This window comes from Ambystoma mexicanum, chromosome 5q, assembly GCF_040938575.1.
Source record: "Ambystoma mexicanum isolate Mex_15411 chromosome 5q, UKY_AmexF1_1, whole genome shotgun sequence".
NCBI classification, from domain to species: domain Eukaryota; kingdom Metazoa; phylum Chordata; class Amphibia; order Caudata; family Ambystomatidae; genus Ambystoma; species Ambystoma mexicanum.
In genome coordinates this window covers 821,063,784-821,088,073 of record NC_090933.1, presented here as the reverse complement: position 1 = coordinate 821,088,073, position 24,290 = coordinate 821,063,784, and the positions used below count along the sequence as shown (strand labels likewise).

At 43.9% G+C, this 24,290-nt stretch overlaps 1 protein-coding gene across 2 annotated transcripts in view; it reads right to left on the bottom strand.

Annotated features, from left to right (window-relative positions):
- Positions 1-24,290, bottom strand: part of CPNE3 (copine 3) — a 444,306-nt gene that overhangs the window by 164,892 nt on the left and 255,124 nt on the right. For both annotated transcript variants that reach the window (XM_069621306.1, XM_069621305.1), the window contains exon 8: positions 8,958-9,056. In XM_069621306.1, the coding sequence (XP_069477407.1) occupies positions 8,958-9,056 (99 nt within the window). The remainder of the gene's footprint in view (positions 1-8,957; positions 9,057-24,290) is intronic.

The window sequence follows — 24,290 nt, the reverse complement described above, 5'->3', positions numbered from 1 at the left end:
ACAATACTCCTCCAGTTATGGGCAAGGTAACCAATCTACATCATGGGGCACCTCGCGCAATCACTGCTCCACCTCCAAATTTCAAAGAGGCGACAAAAGACCAAGCAGCAGAAGTACAGCCTCCTCTGCAAGGGGCTCCACCCCTCCCAAACAATGACGACCCACTCCAGATGCCAACTCCAGTAGGAGGTCACATCTCACACTTCACCCACGCATGGGAGGGAATCACCTCAGACAAGTGGGTGTTATCCATCGTGGCGGGCGGGCGGATACTTTATAGAACATTTAGAAAGACCATCCAACCACCTGCCGAAACAAAGAAAATCAGCACAAGGGGAAAAACGCATACTACTGGAGGAGGTGAAATCACTGCTGGAAAAGGTCACAACAGAAATCGTCCCAGCAATCCAGGTGAACAAGGGTATTTATTCAATGTACTTCATTGTGCCAAAGAAAGACCTAACAATGCGCCCAGTACTAGACCTGCTTCCAGCATACACATATGTCACGGCACAAACATTTTGCAGGACAACCCTTCAGGAAGTGATTCCCCTTCTAAAGCAGGGGGACTACCTGGCAACATTGGATATGAAAGATGCATACTTTCATATTTCAATATTCCCAGCGCACAGAAAATACATGTGATTCCAGATAGTGGGAGAACACTACCAATTCAAGGTGCTCCCCTTCGGCATAGACTCGGCTCCAAGGGTGTTCACAAAAGTGCTAGCAGTAGTGGCGGCGCACTTATGCAGAGAATCAATCCCAGTGTACCCTTATCTGGATGACTGGCCAATAACAGGGGAGACCCCGCAAATTTGCAAATTTAACACCCAGTGAACAATCAACCTCCTGTTCCAATTAGGTTTCTCCATCAACGAGAAAAAATGAAGACTCGTACTGAGCCAAACAAAACAATTTTTGAGTGCAATTACAAAGACAAGGGAATGTCTGGTCTTCCCCTCAAATGAAAGAGTTCAGAACATGCTGCTACAAATACCTCACTACCTAGCCAGTCGCCAGATAACCATACGCAAAGCAATGCGACTGCTCGGGATGATGGCCTCATGCATCTACCTAGTTCCGCACGCGCGGCTGCGAATGTGCCCAATGCAAGAGTGGTTAGCAAAACAATGGTCTCAGGCAACCAGACAGTGGGACGATCTAGTGGTTGTTTCGCTAACCCTGGTACGGGCTCTTCGCTGGTGGTCCAAAGACCATGTATTGAAAGGAAAACCCTTTCACAATCCACCAGTTCAAGCAATACTAATGACGAACGCCTCACTCTCCGGATGGGGAGACGATTTCCTTCACCACACAGCTCATGGGCAGTGGGCACACACCACAGCCCAAAACCACATCAACCTTCTACAACTTCTAGCAGTTCTCAAGGCTCTGCAATTGTTTCAGCAGCATCTACTAGGTCAGACAGTACAAGTCCTCACAGACAGAACCACTGCCATGTTCTACCTAACAAGGAGGCACACACTCTGCAAGTCTATTGAGACTGTCCCAAAAAATGTGAAAGTGGGCACTCAAGTGGAACATGTTCCTGGTCTCTCAACACGTTCCTGGGGAACTTAATGCTCTAGCAGATTCTCTGAGCAGAAATCCTTTCCATGCATTGTCCTGGCCTTGATGAGGTAGGTGTTGTGCTTTTGCCCCCTGTACCCCTCCTCCATTTTGTAATGTTTCCCTTGCTTTCTTGCTGTTTCTTGCCTCCATTCCTCTCCTTTCCTGCTCGTTTCTTCCTCCACTCCTTTTCTTTCCTGCTCATTTTCTCTTCCACTCCTCTGCTTTCCTGCTCGTTTCTTCCTCCATTCCTCTGCTTTCCTGCTAGTTTCTTCCTCCATTCCACTGCTTTCCTGCTCGTTTTTTCCTCCATTCGTCGACTTTCCTGTTCGTTTCTTCCTCCACTCCTCTGATTTCCTGCTCGCTTCTTCCTCCACTCCTCTGCTTTCCTACTTGTTTCTTCCTCCATGCCTCTGCTTTCCTGCTCGTTTCTTCCTCCAGTGCTCTGCTTTCCTTCTTGATTTGTCCTGCATTCCTCTGCTTTCCTGCTTGTTTCTTCCTCCATTCTCCTGCTTTCCTGCTCGTTTCTTCCTCCAGTGCTCTGCTTTCCTGCTTGATTTTTCCTGCATTCCTCTGCTTTCCTGCTTGTTTCTTCCTCCATTCTCCTGCTTTCCTGCTCGTTTCTTCCTCCAATGCTCTGCTTTCCTGCTTGTTTCTTACTCCACTCCTCTGCTTTGCTGCTTGTTTCTTCCTCCACTCCTCTGCTTTCCTGCTGGTTTCTGCCTCCATTCCTCTGCTTTCCTTCCTGTTTTTGTTGTCTCTTTTTCAATTTTTCTAGCAGTCTCTGCCGCACCTGTGTGACCTCTCCCCCGCACACTAGTTCCCCCTGCACTCTGCCGGTGATTAGCTGTTTCCCCTAGGGAAGCCAAAGCCTCCTCCGGAGACCAGTACGCTCTTTCCATCCAGCGTCTTTGCCTTGATGAGGTAGGTGTTGTGCTTTTGCCTTCCGCGCCCCCTCCTCCATTTTGTAATCTTTCACCTGCTTTCCTGCCCTTTCATGACTCCGTTACTCTGCTTTCCTGCTCATTTCTTCCTCCATTCCTCTGCTTTCCTGCTCGATTTTTCCTCCACTCCTCTGCTTTCCTTCTTGTTTCTTCCTCCATGCCTCTGCTTTCCTGTTCGTGTTTTCCTCCATTCCTCTGCTTTCCTGCTCGGTTCTTCCTCCACTCCTCTGCTTTCCTGCTCATTTCTTCCTCCATTCCTCTGGTTTCCTGCTCGATTTTTCCTCCACTCCTCTGCTTTCCTTCTTGTTTCTTCCTCCATGCCTCTGCTTTCCTGCTCGTGTTTTCCTCCATTCCTCTGCTTTCCTGCTCGGTTCTTCCTCCACTCCTCTGCTTTCATGTTCGGTTCTTCCTCCCCTCCTCTGCTTTCCTGCTCGTTTCTTCCTCCACTTCTCTGCTTTCCTGCTCGTTTCTTCCACCATTCCTCTGCTTTTCTGTCTGTTTTCTCACCGTCTTTTTTCCATTTTTCTAGCGGTCTCTGCCACACCTGTGTGACCTTTCTCCTGCCCACCTCCCCCCAGTCCTGTGCCCATGATTGGCTGTTTCCCCCAGGAGGTAGATTCTTAACAACACCCCCAGGGTGGGCAAAGGGCCCCAAGGCAAAGGGCAGCTCCCGAAGAAGCAGCTCCAGACCATGTTTGCCCGTGTTCACCTGAGAAGCCAGTAGCCAGCATTCAAACAGCAGCAACTGACAACGTAAGTGTGGTCTGGGTGGGGAGTACAGCAATCACTATATTCCAAAAAGCCCTGCCTCTCTTCTTACCTACATAACATAGCATACCAAAATTAGCCAGCTAGTAAAGAGTATCCCTATCGTTGCTGTGTACCGACAGTCGGTGGTTTTATTTACTGTTGCGTCACATACTTAGGCGTTCTCCCTCTATCAGGATACCTCAATTCTAGGTGGTTTGCACTTACTGTTGTGCCTCCAATTTAATAGTTCACACTCTGTCCAGGTGAAGTTTAGCCATGCATCACACTTGAATAGAGTTGTGAAGTTTAGCCATGCGCCACACTTGGATAGAATTGTGATGTTTAACCATGCCTCACACTTAGAATTGTCAAGGTTATGCATGCAGCACACTTAGATGGAATGGTGAAGTTTAGCCAGGCGTCAGCCTTTGATAGAATTGTGAAGATTAACCAGCATCTCACCTAAAGTGAAATGTGAAGTTTAGCCACATGTCCCGTTCAGATAGAATTGCTAACTTTAGCCATGCATCACACTTGGATAGATTTGTGAGATTTAGCCAGGCGTCACACCTTGAAAGAATTGTGAAGTTTGTTTGTTTGTTTATTTAGAATAAAATAGAAGAATTATGGAGATTAGTCATGTGTCACAACAGATAGGACTGTGCAGATTAGCCACATAGAAGAAAGCGAGTAGCCAAAGCACTACCCACCCGCTTTTACCTTCCCAAACACACCATCCAAACACTATACATGCCCACTGGGCTAGCCAACCTATACCATAACACAAACCCAACACAAGCTACACACACAAAAAACAAACCCGGACACTGGACCATACCCGTACTGACACAACAAGCCAGTGCGCACAACCTTAAACATCTGCCAATCTACACATAAAACACAAATGCACACCCCAACGTAAACAGTCACATAAAAAATGCCCCAGGCATTGGACCTTACCCATATGAATACAACAAGCCAGTGCACGAAACCTACAATCTGCAAGCCAACACACACAGACACCAGTTTCTCCTGGTTCAGGACCGATCCTATCATTCTTCCCTCATTAACCAACCCTGTCCTCTTTCTTGCAGAGCCATTTCGAGCGCCTGGAGACTGCCCTTGGGTGGTATCGGTGCGTGGTAAAAGTCAATATAAAATAACATAGCATAAATTAATTTTTAACTTTTAAATCCCAACTTAAATTTAAGAGAGTTGGCCCTCTTATGATGGAAATGAAGGGAAAGGCTAATAAATCACTGCCTATCAATCACTCCCTGAAAAAACATAATACAATTACAAAACAAATATTGAAGCTAATACACTTATAGAAGAAATTGGCCGCTACTATCTGATCTAAATCCCCAAGTAATACATTCAGAAGATTTGCATCACTGTTCCACACACACGGAGAGTGCGCGCGGGAGGCACCACCTTCCCCACTATGGCGGCTACCCTATGGAACAACCTCCCAGCTCAGATGAGGTCAATCGACTCACACACGGCCTTCCACAAAGCCCTAAAAACCAAGCTCTTCATCTGAAGAGCCTGTTCATCCTAAGTATGCACTATTATGGTATTCACCATGTATAGGAGACCATATACCTAGACATGAATACTAGTAACCAACTGTAACAATCAATGTTTTATCATCTGTAACCATGCAAATGTGCTTAAGTGAATGTATTTAAACAGACATTTTGGGGCCGCTTATTGTAACCCGCAAGCAAGCCTTCTTAAAACTTCCTTATAGCGCCTCGTTGCCTTTGGGCTGTAGTGTGCTCTACAAATGATTAAATAAATAAATAAATAAATAAATAAATAAATAAATAGAAGAGGGGGCGACCAACACAACACAATCTGGAACATGGACTGCTTTTGTGAGTGCTAGACAATCAAAGGTATCAGATCACGTCCATCCAATTGCAAGTTATCACAAGAGGTTAATGTTAGGCCCAGATCTTATATCTGAGTCAACATTAAAAACCGCACCTTGAGATCCTTTATATAAGTATTAAATTCCACGTAGACAAGGTCAAGAAGTAGGTAGAAATGTATATTAACAATTGAATGGAAAGTTAGTGGAACACTCTGAACCATTGCAGGTTGCAAAGCTGAAACATCTAAAATATGACTCTATTACGATTTCAAATACATTTTAGCCTATAAGGGATTTGGCCAGTCGGGAGAATAATCATATTCGAACAGCAGCAGATGATCGTGTACAACAATATCATCCCAAGTATGAAGCGCAATATAAAAGGTCCATTTATTTTTTATTTTATTTTTTAAGTGCGCAATGGGCTACCTAATGATGGAAGTATGGTTCAGACTAGGCCCATGGATGACATGGGCATTAGTGGCAATAAGAGACCCTCGGAGAGTTCACACCGAATCTTGTACCAAACACCACTCCCCGGATTTTACCATCTAGCACAACCTGCCATTCAAGCAGGACATCACCAAAAAGAAAAACATGATCTGGAATACACTAGTGCTATTGGGCAAAACAAAACCATGCCTACTGCCCCTTCACTTCAGCGCCGCCGACCAATCACTAGTACTGTCAAACATAAGTGTCCCAGCCTCAGCCCTCGCACCACTCAAAGTTGTACATTATGCAGCAGCAAGATTGGTCTCTGGTATTAGGGAGTTTGCTCATATCTCCTCCATGCTCCGGCAGCCACCTCTGTTTCTTTACCCAGATCATCTTCTACAGCCGCCTGTACTGCATTCGACACAAGAATCACATTAACTAGGTAGAAAGCTAGTCATTTCAGGGGTCAGCGCAATTCTGCAAGCAGCACTATCATGAGAATGGAAACAAAAAAAGGCTGCAAGATAAAAAAAAAAAAAACAGGACTCTGGACTTCTGTTACACGACAGAAACATCCATGTGGCTGCAGCCTACTGCAGGTCAGGGAATAATTGAAGGCACTTCCCCAGCTAGCACTCAAACCATTAGAGTGCCAGCCTGCTTTTCTCTAGAGTGTCATCCATAGAGCCCAGATCACCAACACCCAAGTGTGTTAATACACTCACACCTTGTACAATGCTCTGTTGCATCACGGCCATGTACCTGCTTTAGAAAAATATACATAGATATATAAATACATATACTAAAAGGCAACATGACGTAATCTTGCAACATCACAGATTCTTTTGGAATTTTATGTAGGCGAAGGTGAACTGCCATTTAGTATGTAATCATGTTAAGGCAAATAACACTTATTACCCCTCTCAGAATGCTCTTTGCAGGCTGCTTTACAATAACCAATTGTGGTTTGTGGCCTTAATGTGGTCAAGGTGTCCGAGACGGAAGATAGAAATGAAAACATGCACTCGGGCATCACAGGTTTGATGTATATATTCTTCCTTTGGCAAAGTTATGAAAGAACCTACGGGTACAAGGTATAAGCATTGGAAACATGGAAACTGAAATGAAAACCTATGGATTGCCTACATCATTATCTCAATTACTGGCGCTATCTGGACCAGTGGTGGGCAACCTGCGACCCTCCAGATGTTTTGGCCTACAACTAGACCATTAGTCTCCAATAGGTAACCAATCTGTGTATAAATGCAACATAACACAAAAACTATAGAATCCCCTACAATGCAGACAATGGGCCTTATTACGAGTCCGGCGGTAACCACAGCGGTAAAACCGCCTGGTTACCGCCGGACTCGTATTACCATTCTGCCTCTGTGACTCCCGGAATTACCAGGGAATTACAGCCCCGGTGTCCCGGGAGTCACGGAAGAGGAATGGTGTTAATCCCCATTCCCATTATGGGAATGGGGAAGTGGAAACACCGGCACCATCTCGTGATGGTGCCGGTGTTTCCATGTCCGCCTGCAGGCGGGCGGTGTTAAACCCGCCAGGTCAGACCTGGCGGGAACATCACCTCCCGCCTGCAGGAGTCGGGATCGGGCGCCACTGTTAATTCCGCACCGCCCGACAACAAAACACCCACCAAAAATTGAAAGAGCAGAAGCTAGGCTTCAAAGAACCCAAACGCTTGCAGTCTTATAATTATCTTACAATATTATAGACGGCACACATTAGGTGGTATTGCCCATTCATCTGTTGTATTCATTGCTCATGGGTTCGTCTGATAAAAAAGAGTCTCTGTAATTCCTAGGACCCCTAAAAACCAACATGTGATGAATCAGTGACTTCAGATGACAAAGGATTAAAGCACAACGGGTATGCACGTGCTGCAACCACTGCAGGGTCAAAGCAGATTTCTTCTGACGACGACTTATTAACCGAGACTGGAACGTGAGACTTAGGCACAAAGACACAGCACAGACTAATTCAGAAGAGGGCACAGATGAATACCTAGTCCTAAAATAGAAGAAGGCAGGACTCATGGTAGATGAGGAAACCATGGTGTTGTGAGAACCTGCACAAGATGAGGTATCAGGTCTAATGAAGAAAATGCACATGTATGAACTGCTTTCCTAAGTACATGCAACTGAACTCCCCACCAGGGAAGTGAGAACACACAGAGGTGGCAAAAGTACAGATGGGGCACCATGAATTAGAAATGCATTCCAGTACTGCACACCATAAAGATGCCTGAGGATGAAGGGGAATGTCTAAGCAAGCCTTGTGTAGGATTCTCCCCTCTGCACACATCCCGCGCTAGGTCACTTGGCTTAATCATCAACAGCAGCCTTTCCTTCAAGACCCAACTTGCCAAGAAAGCATAGACAACCTGGTGCCAGCTCCCCATCTCCTTGGCAAATCACTCCCTTAAGCCTGGCTATAGATTTAAGAACTGTTGTCCAAATGCTGGCCCTTTCCCGCTTGGACGAGGCCTGGCCCCTCTGAAAGCTGTCCAGCATGCCATAGCTTGAATCATCACAGGACTTGAAAAAGGACAACCACATCACCACAATCCTCAGAACGATACAATGGCTATCCCTCGAAACTTACATCATTTTCAAAACAGCCTGCACCACATACAAGACAGTTTCCTACCACCTAGCAGAGGAATTCACCGTTTCCAGAGGCTTCCGCAGCACCAAAAGCCACACATTGCCCAGACTAAAATCTAAGAAAGTCAAACAAAAAAACAAAAACTAAAAACAGACCTGCTACACACTTGAACTCTGAAATAACTTGCTGACACAAATCAGATTTGGTACCATGTCTCCTGCACCTTCCAAAGGAACTGAAGCCCCTGCTCTTCAAGGATGACCTCATTTACAGTTAACCCCCCCACAACACTCCGCCCTCTCTCCTGCCCACCTCCTGCTCTCTTTGACCTTCTCTCTCTGTATTCACCCCTTTTTTTAGCAGCACACCATTGGGCTAGCTAGTTTGGTAGACCCCATACATACGTTCAAACGATGATATTCTGGAGGACAGAGAAAAATATTTATTGGAATAATAGCATCTTTTAGTACTTCCTTCGTGTGACCCACAAGATGGCCCTTTTGTTGAGATACGCGTCATTACTCTTCTGCAAGTGTTGTCACTTAATTACAATTGGGAATCATCCCAGACACTGACGGAAGAGACGCACAAACTTTGCAATGTTTGCTTGTACAACATCCACTGGAGAGTGAGGTATGTCTGCAACTGCCTTAACTTAGCCAGTCATTCAAAGGCCCATTTTTAGTGCACTCGTTTTATGGCAATTAAAATAGCTCACTCACATTTTGGAGAGAAGGACTTACCGGTGATGAGCGTGTTGCTTCTTTAAATTTTGACATTGTCGTCTCAAAAATCCCTATTAGATCGTGTGATCCATCATTGTCGTAATCATAGCATTCCACCTGGAAGAGACCGAGAACTCATATCAAGGGGACAGTAGATCTACATGGCACATCTAGAACAAACACTGAAGAGGTGAAAGTGTAATCAAGGACCCATGTACCTACTGCACTGATTTTCTTTCACCCATTCTGCAGTTATATAAAAAAACATTTTTATAATGTATGTCACTACACCCTGGTGAATTATACCTTCGAGGATACCACAAATATACAACATTTCAATTTGGATGTTCTGTTTCTAGTTAAAAGAAGTGATTTATTAATCCCAAAATGATGTTATTTTGGGATTAAAACAGACGTGTACATGTGTGTATGCTTACAAAAGTCATCACTAATACATACATTTGCAATCAGTAGTGACCTTTAAAAACACTTGTGACTTTGACCTGACTTTTTTTCGGAGCATACTTTACGATTTATTGACTATGTTTTTTTGTGGAGTTTCCTTTGGAGAGCCATGGAGGACTTCTTCGACACGTTGAAAGCGCTGAAAAGCCAGATTGCACTCTGGTGGGACGCTATCTTGAGGAAGAAACACTGACGAGTGCCATTATCGTTGACGTGTCTATGTTGAGTCTAACAAAACCTAGGGGTGTCAGTGGCCTATACAAAAAAGCATTTAAATAACATACAACGTTTGGATTTTACAGAAAACAATGTGGAGTTCAGATGTGCAGCATAAGATTTGCTTTTGACATGTTCCTATATTGGACCAGTCTCGCTCCATGGTAAAGATTTAAGTTAGCCCTGCAGTCTCAAAGTGGAACCATAAAAAAACCTCACTTCTTTGTTCTGAGAGTAGAAGCAGGTGTTTTGAGTACATTTTTGCTTTGGGACCTTGTAACTAATAGAAGTAACATCTTCCTTGAAAGCAGACTGACACCCAATCGCAACTGGTTACTGACCTTTCTTTTTTAAATTCCTTATTATCAGCATATTTTTAGCAAATTATTTTATTTATTTTTATTGTCTTTTTATAATGCGCCTAATAACGTAACTGAGTTTGGTTTCCAAGCACGGATCCGTGATTCAAACCTCTGTTGCTCTGCGTGGTCTGTCTTCCAAGACCAGCACGTTGCCCCTGTGCTATCCTCCGATCACAGCAGGCATAGGTATATTGCATCATTGAAAAGTAGAAGTAATATTGCTATGCTTTTACATAAATAAAAAGAGCAGTGTCCAGGCTGAGATGGTTGACTCTGGGAATGCAGTACGTCTGGGTCTTCCTCTTGTCACTCACATTCCCTTGGCGGTGGGCCTCTACTCTGCAGTAGGTTAGCTTCTGTAGATAATACATTATATAGCATCCATACTAAAGCATCTACATTGTCTCTCTCAGAAAGAGAATCCTGTTTGGGGCTGTTTTCCTACCCTTTTAGGCTGGGCACCTGCATATTGTTAGGTAGATTTTCCTTTTTGGGTGAAATTCTTCCCAGTTTGTGAGTCCCACAGCATGTTTGCTGGACTACTGGATTTTTGGACTGATTATCCTGAGTGGAAACTTTTTCCACACTCACTCACCCTTTTACTCTGAACCTGGGAACCCTTTTTTAACTCGTTTTGGTACTTTCTAATGAAGTTATGTTTTCCTCCACTTTTTCTGGCACCTACCTTTTCCTACTGCAACACACAGTACTTTCTGTGCAGTGTTGCTGGAGGTTACTAGAGCTTCCATTTTATTTTACCTGTGATGCACAATGTGAAAAGGGCATGGGACACTTTGTCCTACCTATGTTTTTTTGTGTAAGATCAGCACACCTCACCTTAAGTGGAGTGCTGAGGGGAAACACTGTCTCCCTTTTCTCGCGTCTCCAGTAACTTTTTGGTTACTGTGACAAGATCATCTGACAGGCTGGTGGCAGTGTATCTTTTTACACAACTTTTTGTGGATTTTTGTCGCAGGCCGTCTTCGCAGCTGCAGTAAGGGGCACAAGGGACACTATTTGCCTAAAATAAACAAGCCCTGTTCTTGATGACTTGGTCTTTCCTACATCTTCTTCTTCTGCCTGGCTGGGGGAGGTCTTGATGGGTCTTTTGTCTTTGGTGGGATTCCCCTGGAAAGCCTGCAAAGACTCTCTGAGTGCCTGAGAGAAAAGACAGTGGGAGAGGTGATCATAACTCCCCCAGTCTTTGTCCTGCAGAGTGCCTGACTGAAACCAGTTTGCACGGGCGTGGGGGCTGGCTGTACCCATTGGACAGCCACCACACAAGTTTGATTGGTGCATGAGTAGTGTTCGGTGTACTCAGCCAGTGTTCCTGGATAAATCCAACTCAGAGTCGACCACTGGAACTGAAGATTCCAACAAAGAAAGATGTCTGCAGCCACTTCCAGCGACCACCAGAGCCGTCTGAGTAACAGCTGCTGTGCGACCTCAACTACCGTGCGACAGGGAAGTTCCCAAGAGGACGATTTACTCCGTTGGACTGGTGGGCCTAACCAGTCTTAAGACAAACTGCATTTTTCACCCTACCTGGAAGACCTATGACCTCCACGCCCTGCAATTCGCCAATGCTCGGAGTCCTGTGCCATTTCGCAGCAGAGCGTCTTCTGAAGCACAGTTTTGTCTGAAACTTTGTGGGCATCCTTCTGGAACTAGAGACTGGATCCTGCTCCTGAACGTTCCCTCAGCCGAGACGAGGACCGAGAGCTAAAGCAAATTCTACCGCACAACAACCGTCCTTCACCCAAGCCTTGAAAAGGGCACCAACGAGCCAGTTCTGCAAAGATCCTCTGCTTGGCATGAGAGCAACCATCAGATCCACTCCAAGTTCTTCTCTCCTGTCGGCAAGACCAGAAATCCTGAACCGGGGTCTGTCGCCTCACAGTGGGGACAATGCCACTGCAACAGCTTTGTTGCTTAAAGGTACTGTCCTGCTCCTAGTTAGTTACCTGGAGCATTGCTTTGTTGATCCTGTGCTTCTGGGGGCAGCAGATAGATGCATCTCACACTCGTCCAGGGCCTACCTTGAGCTTCATTGGGGTGTAAAACCCACTGTGCTTTACCTTGCCTTAGGACACTGGTCCTGGGGGGCAATTTGGCGAGGGAACCTCCTCATTTCCTTGCCCTGTGAAACCTGATTGATACCATCCTGCAAAGCTGAAGAGTTCCTGCTGGACTCGGATTCTTTGATCCCTAAACTCTGCTTTCTTGTCTTGTATTCCTCAGCCTTTGGTCACGGGTGCCCCACTGTTCCCTTCGACTTTCTGAGACTCACCTAAGACAGGGTTGGACTTTCTAAAATAAGCTAAACTGAAGTTATCAAAAGTTTTAAGATAGGCTAAGCGGAAGTTATCAAAAGTTATCAAAGTTTCAATAAGTTTGCATATATGTTTCAGGAGGATTGACTATGTGATTCGTTACCATTTTGCTAATCTGAAGTATCTAATTCTGTGAATATTACAAGGGTGTTTCTATTTCACTGTGTGATAGTACGTACCTTACTTTAATGCTATATGCCTTAGTATATAATTTAATACCTATTTTTTTTATATAACTCCAAGTGTGTAAGAGTTTCCTTGAACTAAATGTATGCTCTGAGTTCTGTGTTTAGTTTAGTTTAGTTTATTTATTTGCAATGCGCACCAGACCCAGGGGCATCAGGGCGCAAAAGATAAGGATATGTTCAGCTTAGTTACAAGGTACATGGATACATGAAATGCAGGACGAAGTATACAATAGCACATAAGTATATACAGTGTGAATTACATGGTCAAGTAACATAGAATTAAAGTAAGCGCAATACATCCGGAAAGGAGTCCAAGTGGACTAGCACATAGTAAGCGAATCAGTAAACAAAGAGAGTATTAGTCAGAGTGATTATTTATCATTTTCTTTTAGCAAGTTGGTCAGATTCTGTCTGAATTTAGAGAAGGGCTGGGGTTCTCTGATGCCAGGAGGTAGGGAGTGCCACAATTGCGCAGCCTTAACTGAGAAACTATGTCCTCCGATAGTAGAGAGTCTGAATCGTGGTACTTGGAGGCAGTTAGAGTTGGCTGTTCTAGTCGGTCTGGATGATGTTTTTTTACAGATTCTGTCGGTAAGGTATGGCGGTGCATTAATATTAAGGCACTTGTGGATAAGGGAGGCAATCTTAAGTTTGATTTTATCAAAGGTGGATAGCCATTTGTGTTCTCTTCTTGTAGAGGAAATATGCTCATTTCTATTGATCTTAAGTGCTGCTCTCAGGGCATTGTTCTGGAGAACGTGTATTTTATGGATAGTCTGTTTATTCGCTCCAATGTAGAGTGCGTTACAGTAATCCAATTTGGAAAGTATGAGGGCTCTAGCGAGCGTAAGGCAGCTGTCGGTGGAGAGGAATTGTTTACTGGCTCTGATGAGTTTGCATGTGTATGCAGTAGCAGAAGCTAGGGAGTTGACTTGTTTAGAGAAGTTCAGGGTGGCATCTAAGTAAAAGCCTAGGGTCTTCACTTCCTTTGCTACTTTTATGTTGTTGCCATCAATGGTGAAGTTGGCATAATCAGGGCTAAATTTGGATATGTGGGACAGGGTGCCTAACATAATTAGCTCAGTCTTGTTGTTGTTCAGGCATAGTTCATGGGTGGCCATCCATGCCTGAACGACGCTGTAAATTCTATTCACCAAAGCCAGATCAACGGCGTAATCTCCTGAGAGCGGAAGGAGGATTTGGGTATCGTCTGCATAGTTCGTGTAGGCGATACCCAAATGGTCCATTTCGTCGAAGAGGGGCTTAGTGAATACATTGTAGAGTGTAGGTGACACACAGGATCCCTGTGGTACACCGCAGGTTATAGGGATAGGGTCTGCTGAGGCCGAAGGAGAGAAGACTCTCATGGTCCGGTTACTCAGAAAAGACTCGATCCAGGTTATAGCCTCCTTAGAGAAGTGAGCTGCGGAGTCTAGGTGGCTGCATAAGACTGTGTGGTCAACCAAGTCAAATGTAGCCGAGAGGTCTAGAAGGAGGAGTAAGGCTGCTTGGCCTTTGTCTCTAAACTCATCTATTTGGGCCTTAAGATCAATTAAGGCCGTCTCCATGCCATGTTGAGGGCGGAATCCAGATTGACGAGATCCTAGAAGGAGGTTAGATTCCAGGAAGTTCTGTTTTTGAATATAGGCCACTTTATCTAAAATTTTTAGAAGAAATGGCACAGTCGTGATGGGCCTGAAGTTCGTGGGAATGGCAGGGTAACGGTTTGCTTTTTCAGTAATGGCAGTACCCTGGATTCTTTCAGGTTGTTCGGGACAGTACCGCTAGTAAATGAGGAGTTGATAAGTTTAGTTATGAAGGGCGATAGTTCTCTCGCAGCATCCTTAATAAGTTGTGCCGGGCATTGGTCACCTTTGCAATTGGACGGTTTAAGTCCCAGTATGACCTTCTCCACCTCAATGGTCGATACTTTAGAGAAGCTAAAGCCTGTTTCTTGTTTATAATGTGGTGGGGGAGCTATGGTCTGAGGAGTTTGGGGTGCTGGAGAGGCTTTCTTGTGGGCAATTTTAGTTTGTAGGTTGGCGACTTTGTTAGTTAAGGCGTGTTGGATACTAGAGCACCACTTTTTGTCTTTGATGCAGTTTTCTTGTGGCACAATGGGTGTTTCCAGTTCTTTCAGAATACTGAACAATTCTTTGACACTGGATTTGGATTGAGATATTCTGTTATTATAAGTCTCCTTTTTGGTTAAGAAGATGTCTTTGTCATATTGGGTTGAGACTTTGGTAAGGTTTAGTTTGTTTTCTGCTGATGGGGAGTGTCTCCACGCAGTTTCAAGCTTTCTTTTAAGTAGTCTAAGGTTTTTTAAGTGAGGGGTGAACCAAGAGTTGAGGTGTTTTTTAGGTTTGCTATTCCTTAATTTGAGCAGTGCAATATTGTCAAGGGCTGAGTTCATGACTTCGTTGTACTGTTCGACTAGAGAGTTGGGTCTATATTGTCCGGTATAGCATTAAGTTTAGGTATTATGTGGGGCAGCAGTTTTTCAACTGTCAAGAGTTTTTTGTTCCTCGTAAGTGAAGGTGGAGCAAGCGAGGACTGGGCCGTGGCTAGGTTAGTTGCCAATGTGAATATTAGGAGATGGTGGTCTGTCCAGATCTGAGGATCAATAGACGTGATCTTTACCTCGCAGTTATATTCTGCAATCCAGTCAAGGATTCGACCTTTGTTATGCATGGGTGAGTTAACTTTCTGGGAGAAGCCAAGCTCTTTCAGAGTCATAGCAATGGCAGTGGAATGGGTATCCTTAGTGTCGTTGTAACCTAGATTAAAATCACCTAACACAAATTTTTGGGAGGTGTTTTTTAGATTATTGGACAAGGCCGTAGAAATATCTTCCGAGAAGCTTCCAATGGGACCTCGTGGTCTATAGATAAGAAAGATGTTTAGTGTTTGTGAATTGGCAGTGGCGATTTTGACCGTGAGGCATTCACAAGATTTCATAGTTGGTGTTGTGACAATTCTCATGTCTAAGTTAGTCTTGGCTATAATTGCTATTCCTCCACCTCGAGAGATATGTCTATCTGCTTGCAGGATAGTGTAGTTATCGAGGACTGCCAGCGATAGGGCAGGGCCTTCTGCGTCATGTAGCCAAGATTCTGAGATGGCCAAGAAGTCCAGATTGTCGGTTAGTATAATTTCTGATATTTCAGTTGCATGGGCAACTAGAGACCTATCATTTATAAGAGCTCCTTTAAGGTTTGGTCGGTGGCTTTTTGATGTGGTGGTGGTGCTAGGACTATCTTTGGTTGTCTGTTTAGTACGGATCGGTGTAGGTGTTTTGTGACTAGTGTGACCAGTCTTAGGCTCTGCTGTTACTTTCTGGAGTAGGCACTTTTTTAGGTGGTTTAATTGTTCAGTTTTTTTAGCCGTTAACTCATATAGTTTGGATAGGCGAGCGTGCAACCTTAAATTTCTGTCTGTAGTACTACAAGGTAACTGTATGGTCGAGCATTCTTGATGCTGTCTCGTTTTGTGTGCCGTTTTATAATTTTGTGTGTCTAGCATTGTAGGGCAGAAGAGAGTGTTGGGAGGGGTTATGGTACAGGAGAGCATCATGGCACTAGTTTTAGTGAGCAGGCTATTTGTCTGCAATGCTAGTATGAGGGAAGAGGTGATGTAAAGCGTTGACCAAGCTATCTTAGAGAGGGTAACTGTTGGGAGTTTGCCTGGACCATAAATGTACATCCTGGTAGAGAGTAGTAGGCAGTCCTAGGTGAGCCACATGGGCTACTAGTCGGCTGATTCCAGGACACACTATAAGCTATAGAGATATGTAGGCAGTGGCAGGTTCCTGGGACAGAATCAAAATCAATCTAAATGTAACTTTGCTATTGTAGTCAGGAATAGCATGGTAATAGCTGCTTACATACAGTTAAAATGCAACTTTGCTACTGCCGGCAAAGATGGTTGGCAATGGCTAATTACTAAGACAGATGTAAAAACAAGATGTAAAAACAATCTAAATGCAACTTTGCTGTTGTAGTCAAGAAGAGATTAGTAGTAGCTGCTTACATACAGTCTAGATGCGACTTTACTACTACAGGCAAAAATGGTTGGCATTGGCTAGTTACTAAAACATATGCAAAGACAATCTACATGCGATTTGGCTATGTAGTCAAGAATAGAATGGTAGTGGCTGTTTACACAATCTAGATGCAACTTAACTAATATGATCAGGAATAGGTTGACAGTGGCTAGTGAGAGGGGCACACAATTAGGTTCGACTTTGCTGCTTTTAGGCAAAGATAGAAAAATAAGTTAGCAGTGGCTAGTGGCTGATTGCTGGAACAGAAGCAAGAACAGTCTAGGTGCAATTTAGCGAATGTGGGTGAGAGTAGAACAGCACAGGCAATCTGTTAGGCAGTGATGCACGTTGTAAAGGCAGTTTCACATAGTCTAGAATTAAATATGCTGATGTGAGCACAGGTAGTCTAGGCTGGTAGGCAGAGGCGCGTTACAGACGTTCATGCATGTAATCACGCATACAGTCTATGTGCAGCTCTGCTGCAGAGGTTGCTGTGCAGGTTTTGCATGGGAATGTCTCTCAGGCAAGTTTTAACGCTGCGAGCAGTTTGTGGTTGTAGAGGACTCGGGCTCGGTATTACAGTGGCACAGTTAGAGCAGGAATGCAGGCAAGAGGATGTTAAGTGACTTACAACTGGGAGCGGGTTAGTGGGTATGTGGATAGTGCTGCGCAGGGGAGGGTCGGACTTCCTTACCGCTAGTGGCGAGGAGGTGCTTAAGGGGTTGTAGTTTGCAGGAGTGGTGTTGAGGGAGCGTCAGGAATGAATGGGGTGTGTTATGTGGCCGTGTGGAGTGCAAGGTTATGGGAGCAGACAAATGTTGAAATACGCTATTACTAATTGCGAACACAAACAATGCTGTACGGTTATCATAAAAGTTAGGCAGTAGTACCATAATAAGATGCAATATGATTACACAGTGAATGCAGTGGCCGTGTTGAAAGAGTCATGTTACCTTTGCGATAAGCCGAGGTGTGCTGGCCAGGGGGTCTGGCAGACGGCAGACACTGCATAGAACAGGCATGGAACAGGTGCTAGTCTTGCTTCCGTGGGCCTTGAGGGGAGTGGGCCGGCTACGCCAGCCGGGCCAATCAGGGAGAAAAAGGCAGAGGCGGCCAATCGGCTGGTGGCAATAGCTGTTGGGGGCCTGGTTAGGCTCTTGAGGCATACAACAAACAGCGGTCGGCCATCTTGGAGCGTGTTGGTACCTTGTGTACCTGAATGAGAAAGAAGGTGCAGAAATAGCAATTCCAGGTATATTAGGCAGGGCAGCCTATTCTTCCTCGTGCATCGGCGCTGCTTCATTTATAGAGGCTCCGGTGTTCTTAGGAAGCGATTTCACGGAGGCAAGCGCTACGAGCACAGCGCTTGCTGTAAATTCGGCGCGAATCAGGTGAGCAGCAGGGTGCAGGGTGCCCACTGCTCCTGCAGGGGTTGGTCCTGGTCGAGGAGCTCATGCTCTTGGGCTGGGAAGGTGGAAATGTGTGCCTCACTACAGTCCTCCTCCCGCCTAGACTATGGCTAGCTGTTTGTCCACAGATAACAATCTTTTGGGTAGTCCAGGCTAAACCCAAGGGGTGCAACCCTGTCCATCCAAGGTGCGCTTTCTAAAGTCTTGTCACAGACAGGACTTTGGAGAAAAAAAACTACAACATATGCTAAGGGATTTGGCCTCGAAACGTCGTACTTCTAGTTGGCTGCCATGAAAACTCCGAGCTTGATGTTCTGAGTTGTCATCAAACCTGTACCTAAAACAATCTTTTTTCAGGTGCGGATGAGCTATGCTGAAATACCCTTCCATATAAGCTTCATCAATGCAGCAATTTGCTCCACAAATCTTTGGAGTCCTAGTTTTGCAGTTAAGAATTGTTATTTTACACTGCTCGGTCAAATTTATGTGCCTAGTTCATGCTTTCGAAAAACCATCAATAAAATTAAATAATGAATGGGCTTTTGAAGCAAAATTATTCTGAGAAGTACATGGTTGCACCAACTATTTTCAGTGAATAACTTGGAAAAACAAAGATTTTACACACTAAGCTTCCCTGACGGCTGGAACTCATCACAGAAAGATCAAAAACAATGCTTGATGCATTCCAATAAGCTTAGCAGCTATTCAGGGGCATGAGTATTAGGATTTCTATTGATAATGTCCCTAAATTAAACAAATATGCACAGCCCCTTGCCCTATTGCTATAACAGTTGGTGCAAACTTAATGCTCCCTCTGTTTTTCTTGAATAGCATTTGTAGGCAACCACTCAAGGGTTCCTGGGGCTCTCTCAATGATCTGGAGCTGTTCTGTTAACTTGCTTCTCATGCTTCATATCTGAGCTGAGTCTTTTTTCCCTCTCTTTTAGAGTGGTTGGGGCAACACAGCACCAGATATTGCATGACTCTGGGCAAGGAAAAGCTCTGTGTCAAGCAGGAGAGCTCTTTGCCCTGAAGTCTGTTCAAAGAAAGTGGATCACACACAGAGGATTAAATAATGGAACCTCGTATCTAATTTGGGCAGCTTTCAAGCTACATAATTCCAGAATCTCGATTCAGAAACATCCCTATCATTGGGAGGGGAGACTAAACAATGTTGCAGCAGCCTCCCTCTGCAACTGGTGTCTCACTCTCAAATTCTTTTTTTTAAATTTATTTTTATATAGTTTGTTTACGAACTTTTAAAAAGGATTAGAAAAAACACAAAAAGAGCAAAGAAAGCAAAGAAAAAGAGCATTTTGGTTATCCACAAAGAGCGTCGTGCATCAGTCCTAAATAAGGGCGCCATGAGGTCTTAGGTCCTGCCAGTCAGTCCTGGACTTGTTCAATCAGCTCTACTTGAATCATGATAATCCGACAATCTCTTTTCTAGTGCTTCCAAGAAGACCAATGCATATACTAAATGCACATCAACTTCCTCAGACATCCTTTTTCACCAGCAATCTCCAAATAGGCAAGGTCCTGCAGCCAGCACATTGCCCATTAGAGTTGTCCTTAGCTCAGCTAATTTAGAGCAATAAAGGATCAAGTGTTTTAGTGTCTCGTTTTCACTTCCGCAGAATCTACATGGATAAATGGGCTTTGAAGGAGATAGACAGAGGTTCTGCACTTCTTTTGTTAAAAATAAATGAATTTGGAATTTCATGAAAATTTTTCTCTTGCTGACGCATGGGAATAGTTCCAGATATTTCAGAATCGTACCGCGTGCCCTGGCTTCCGGAGCAGCAAGGTTCATACAGCGATGAGCGTTTCTGGTATCGCATGTTTCACACCAGTCAGCTTCCCACAATTTCTTTTTTTTACTTTGTTTGGGTTCTGTAACAAAGTTTCCTTGTCCAAATTCAGCTGTTCAAGTACAGTCATACACCTAATCTCCCATTCTTCCTGTATCGAGTCTGATGCAGCTATTTCTCCAGTATGTTTCAGAATGTCAAATTGCGGGAGATCTTCGGTGCCAATGATCTTCCTATAGAAGGCCAATGTATTCCAAGTTACAATAGCATTGATAGATGCCAGGCCTAGTTCGTGTATCGTACAAGCATTCGGTGTCCCTTTTGGTAGCTGCAATATTCGATTCCAATATAAGTTTTCGCACCATGTCACGTGCAAACATCCCAGCATGGTCTCAGCTCCAAAGATTAAAGATGGCACAACCTTTGCTTTATAATATGCAAGGGCTGGTTTTATGGAGAATTTTCCATATTTTTTGTTTATCATCGCACCTTGAACTGCCAGTAGTTTACATTTTCTTTTAATCTTTTGAATCATTGGTTTGTCATTTATATGTGCGCTAAGCAGGACACCTAGGTACGGGACCTGATTAACACAATTAATTGGTTTACCACCAATATCTCATTTAAACTTCTTCTTTGTGGATCGTTTGGCTCCGATTAAGTTTTGAAGCACGAGGATCTCTGTTTTAGCTGAATTTATCACAAGACCATTTCTCGCAGTGTATAATTCAAGAGCCCTCAATTTTCGTTGTAGGCTGACTGGTGTTACATCAATCAAAACAATATCGTCAGCGTACAAGATGTGCCCAATGTGGGTTCCATTTAGCTTTGGCAGAAAGGCTCTTACTTCACATAGGTCCCTCTGGACGTCAGAAATGAAAAAACTGAATAAAGTAGCTCCCAAAGGACACCCCTGTTTCACTCCCCTTGAGGTCTTTATTGCCGTGGACAGAGATCCTTTATGATCTAATCTGATTTTGACAGAGGTCTCCGAATATAATTCTTGTACAGCTTTCATGAGGCTAGGTGGACATTTATGTTCTGACAGCTTGGTCCAGAGTAATTCATGGTCGACGCTGTCGAAGGTATATGACAAATCGACAAAGGCCATATATATGTTTGTTTTATTCTTTAAAGCCCCCATTATTAGGATGTTAAGTATAAACAGATTAAGCGAACAGCCGATTCCCTTTATGAATCCAGTTTGACAGATATCCAATGCATCTACGTCCTTGATCCAAGTTGTTAAATGGTTCAGGACTTGAGTAGCAAACATTTTTCCAATCATGTCAAGTAACGCAATTGGTCTGAAGTTTCTCGGATAGGATTGAAAACCTTTTTTAAAAATGGGGACAATCAAGGCACTTTTCCATGTTTTCGGAATTCTTCCTTCTCTTATGATGTTTAGAAACAAATAATGACAAAAGTCGGCCCATTCCTCTGGGTTTTGCTTCAGCATCCAGGTGGTAAGGCCGTCCAGGCCGGGAGCTCTGGACAAACTTAGTCTTCTGATGTTATCTAGGATGTCATCTTTAGTTATCTGAAAGTCCCACAGGCTGTGATGTTCCGATCCTTGGTACTGCACATTCCCTTGTTTCTTGAAAAGGTCGGTGTAGTGGGCAATCCATTGGGTCTCAGTTACCAGAGATATTTGCAAAGATCCTTGAGTACACAGTGTTATTTATCAAGGGCCAGAAGGATTTGCCGTTCTTGTTTGATAAAATCTTTAGCATCTCTTCGGCATCTTTATGTAGGATTTGGATTCTGCGCCCCCGCAGCCACACTCTGTACGCTAGTTTAGCTCTTGTGGCTTTGTTTGATCTCTCCTGGATGTTACTTTTCGAGGCCTCTCTTAAAGATCTTCTCAAATCCCTTTTTCTGGCCACAATTTCGGGACCGTTAACATGTTGATATCGAAAACCTTTTTTTTGCGAGTCAAGATTGTACTCAGAGTGTTTCTCTAATAGTCTCAGATATTCAATTTGATCCCAATATCGGAGTTCATCACTTGGCAGGAGTGCAGATGATATCGCAGTGATGTCTTCTCTGTTTATACACTCTATTTCTTCCAGGCAGGCAACTTATCTTTACGTGCCATTGTTCTTTTTTTATACAACCAAGACCAGTAATTTTTATAGTTACTATGATGCATAGATGTAATCCAATATCGAGGCTCTGGGCCCTTGGGACCAGGTGGCCTGAGGTGGGATATCTCCTCGGGTTGTACCATTTAGTAGGGTTAATTACCTCTCCTCCATTTCGTTAACCCTCATTACGGCTTGTAATTTGATAAGGATCTTTCTTTCTTCTTTTGGTTGTATTTGTAACTACATTTCCATCTTTAGATTGGAGACATTCCATGTCAAGCCTCCACATAAGATTATCTTAGGGGCTTGATTGTTCTCCACTATGTGGTCAATAGTGTCACAGATTAGTTCAAGGAACTCGGATTCATCGGTAGCCGTGTGGTGCCAATAAACGTTTATAATGTGGAGGATCCTCTTTTCATGTTCAGCATGCTCTTTTATTTCAATAGCAGCGGACTGCAACTATGGAGAGTGGTTTACAGATCTTAGTATTTTCAAGTTTTTAGATTGTTTCACCATTATTAATTGCCCTGACATAGGTCTACCAAGAGCTTGTTTGATTGCTGGATTCAAGGCTATTTCGAAACCTGCAGCACAGGGCAGGTCTCGAAGCCAGGTTTCCTGCAAACAAATTACATCTAATTTCTCCAGCACTCCAGTAGATCTTGCAAAGAGGTCGTTGAAACCTCTCGTAGTCCATGAGCCAATTTGTATTAATGTAGCATTCTTTTCATTCTGGCATTACAGGTCATCACAACTATTTAAGGACCCGGCGAGCCAACTCCAGGTTCTTTGGTCGGTACAGTCATTTTCCGCTCTGTTTCCTGTGACAAAATCATTACAAGCAATTAAATTGGCTTTAGAGTGATTTTAATAGGTTTCATGGGGCTTTCAAGAAGGATTGAAGCCATTCGAATGGCTGGAACAAGAGGAACTTTGTTGGCAGACGTGTTCGATACCAAGGGTGCCAAGGTTCTACTCTCTTGCTGCTCGTCGAGTTCCACGTTCGTTTTTGGTCCTTCATTTCCACGCAATGGTTGCCTCCTTAATGATCTTACTTGTGGCAATGTATTCTCCACAAACTTCCCTTAAGTCAAAACCTAGGGAGTTTAGCTCAGAGTCGCAGGTCAATATCAGGTTGTAAATAATTCTCCATGGAATGTGCAGGAGCACTCTGTCGGTCGCAGACCCATCACCAAATTCGATGATTTTTATGTCATCCGATGATACTGCTCATAGCTTGGGTATGTGACCTAGCAGTTGGAGAACGTTTAGTCGATTCAAAATTAGTGAGTCCTCCGACCTGAAGATTCTCTCAATCAAGAGACGATTTTCTACTGATTTGTTAGGTCTCTTGTTCTTATTTATGCAGTCACCACTAGCTTGTGGTCCCTTGTCAGCTCTCCACTCTTGGCTGGGAGGTCCTTGAGGAACACAAGTCATTTTCTGAGTTTCTGATGCACCACCCTTGAGGTTTTTGTCTGATTCAGAAAGGGGCTTGCATTTGAGAGTGTTTTCTGATTCCTTTTGGGAGTTAAAACGGCCAGCTATAGGGTCTATTTTCTTCAGAGCACAGTCTCTTTTTTCTGCAATTGTCATGAAATGTTTTCTTCCTCCTTAACTCGATTGAGAGTCTGAAGGCTTCAGAAGGAGAGGGTTTATAAATGTGCATAATCTTTTTGGAGCAACTTCAAGCTTGTGCTGATCTCGAGGCTGATGCTCGTTCAGCACTTCAATTTCGCAGTCAAGAACCATCTCGGTTTCCTCATCATTGTGCGTTTCAATGTCAATCGAGCCCATTTCGGGATCTACCTCATGTGTGGACAAGTTTGCTAATAATTCGATCATTTGATCGTCCTCGCTTATTTGTTTATCTGTTCTTTCAGGAGAATCAATATCTATAAGCAGTGCATTCTTAACAGGCTTAGATTTAGCAGCAAGAGATTCCGTGACTTTATCAGTTTGGTCATTTTTTCGTTCGGTTAGAATTGTCACGTTAAAAGCCTTTATATTTCGTAAGAATTTATTTGAATTTTTAGCCAATGCATTTTTGCTGCTTATTATGTTTTTTTTTTTTATTTGCCTCGGAACCTTAATGTTTTCAACTATTTTTGGCATGTCTCTCGATTTGGGTTTCTCAAAGATGGAGACATTTGGGCCCCTCAACACATTGCTTTCTTCAGTGGCATTTGGGGCATCGGGATACAGAGTTATAGAACCCTCAGCATTGGCAGAAGTAGAGGCAATGGCGAACAAATCACCAGAAGCATCCACGACTACCACATCTACAGGAGAACAGGGTTTTTCCTTTCTCACGGGAGGGGTTTGAGTTGGATGATCTCGCTGAAGAAGATCGATATGGCTCTCTAACTGAAAACTAGACAGGTTTTTCTGGATAAAAGTCTCGTTTTCTCGGAGCTGGTCTTCGCTGTCAC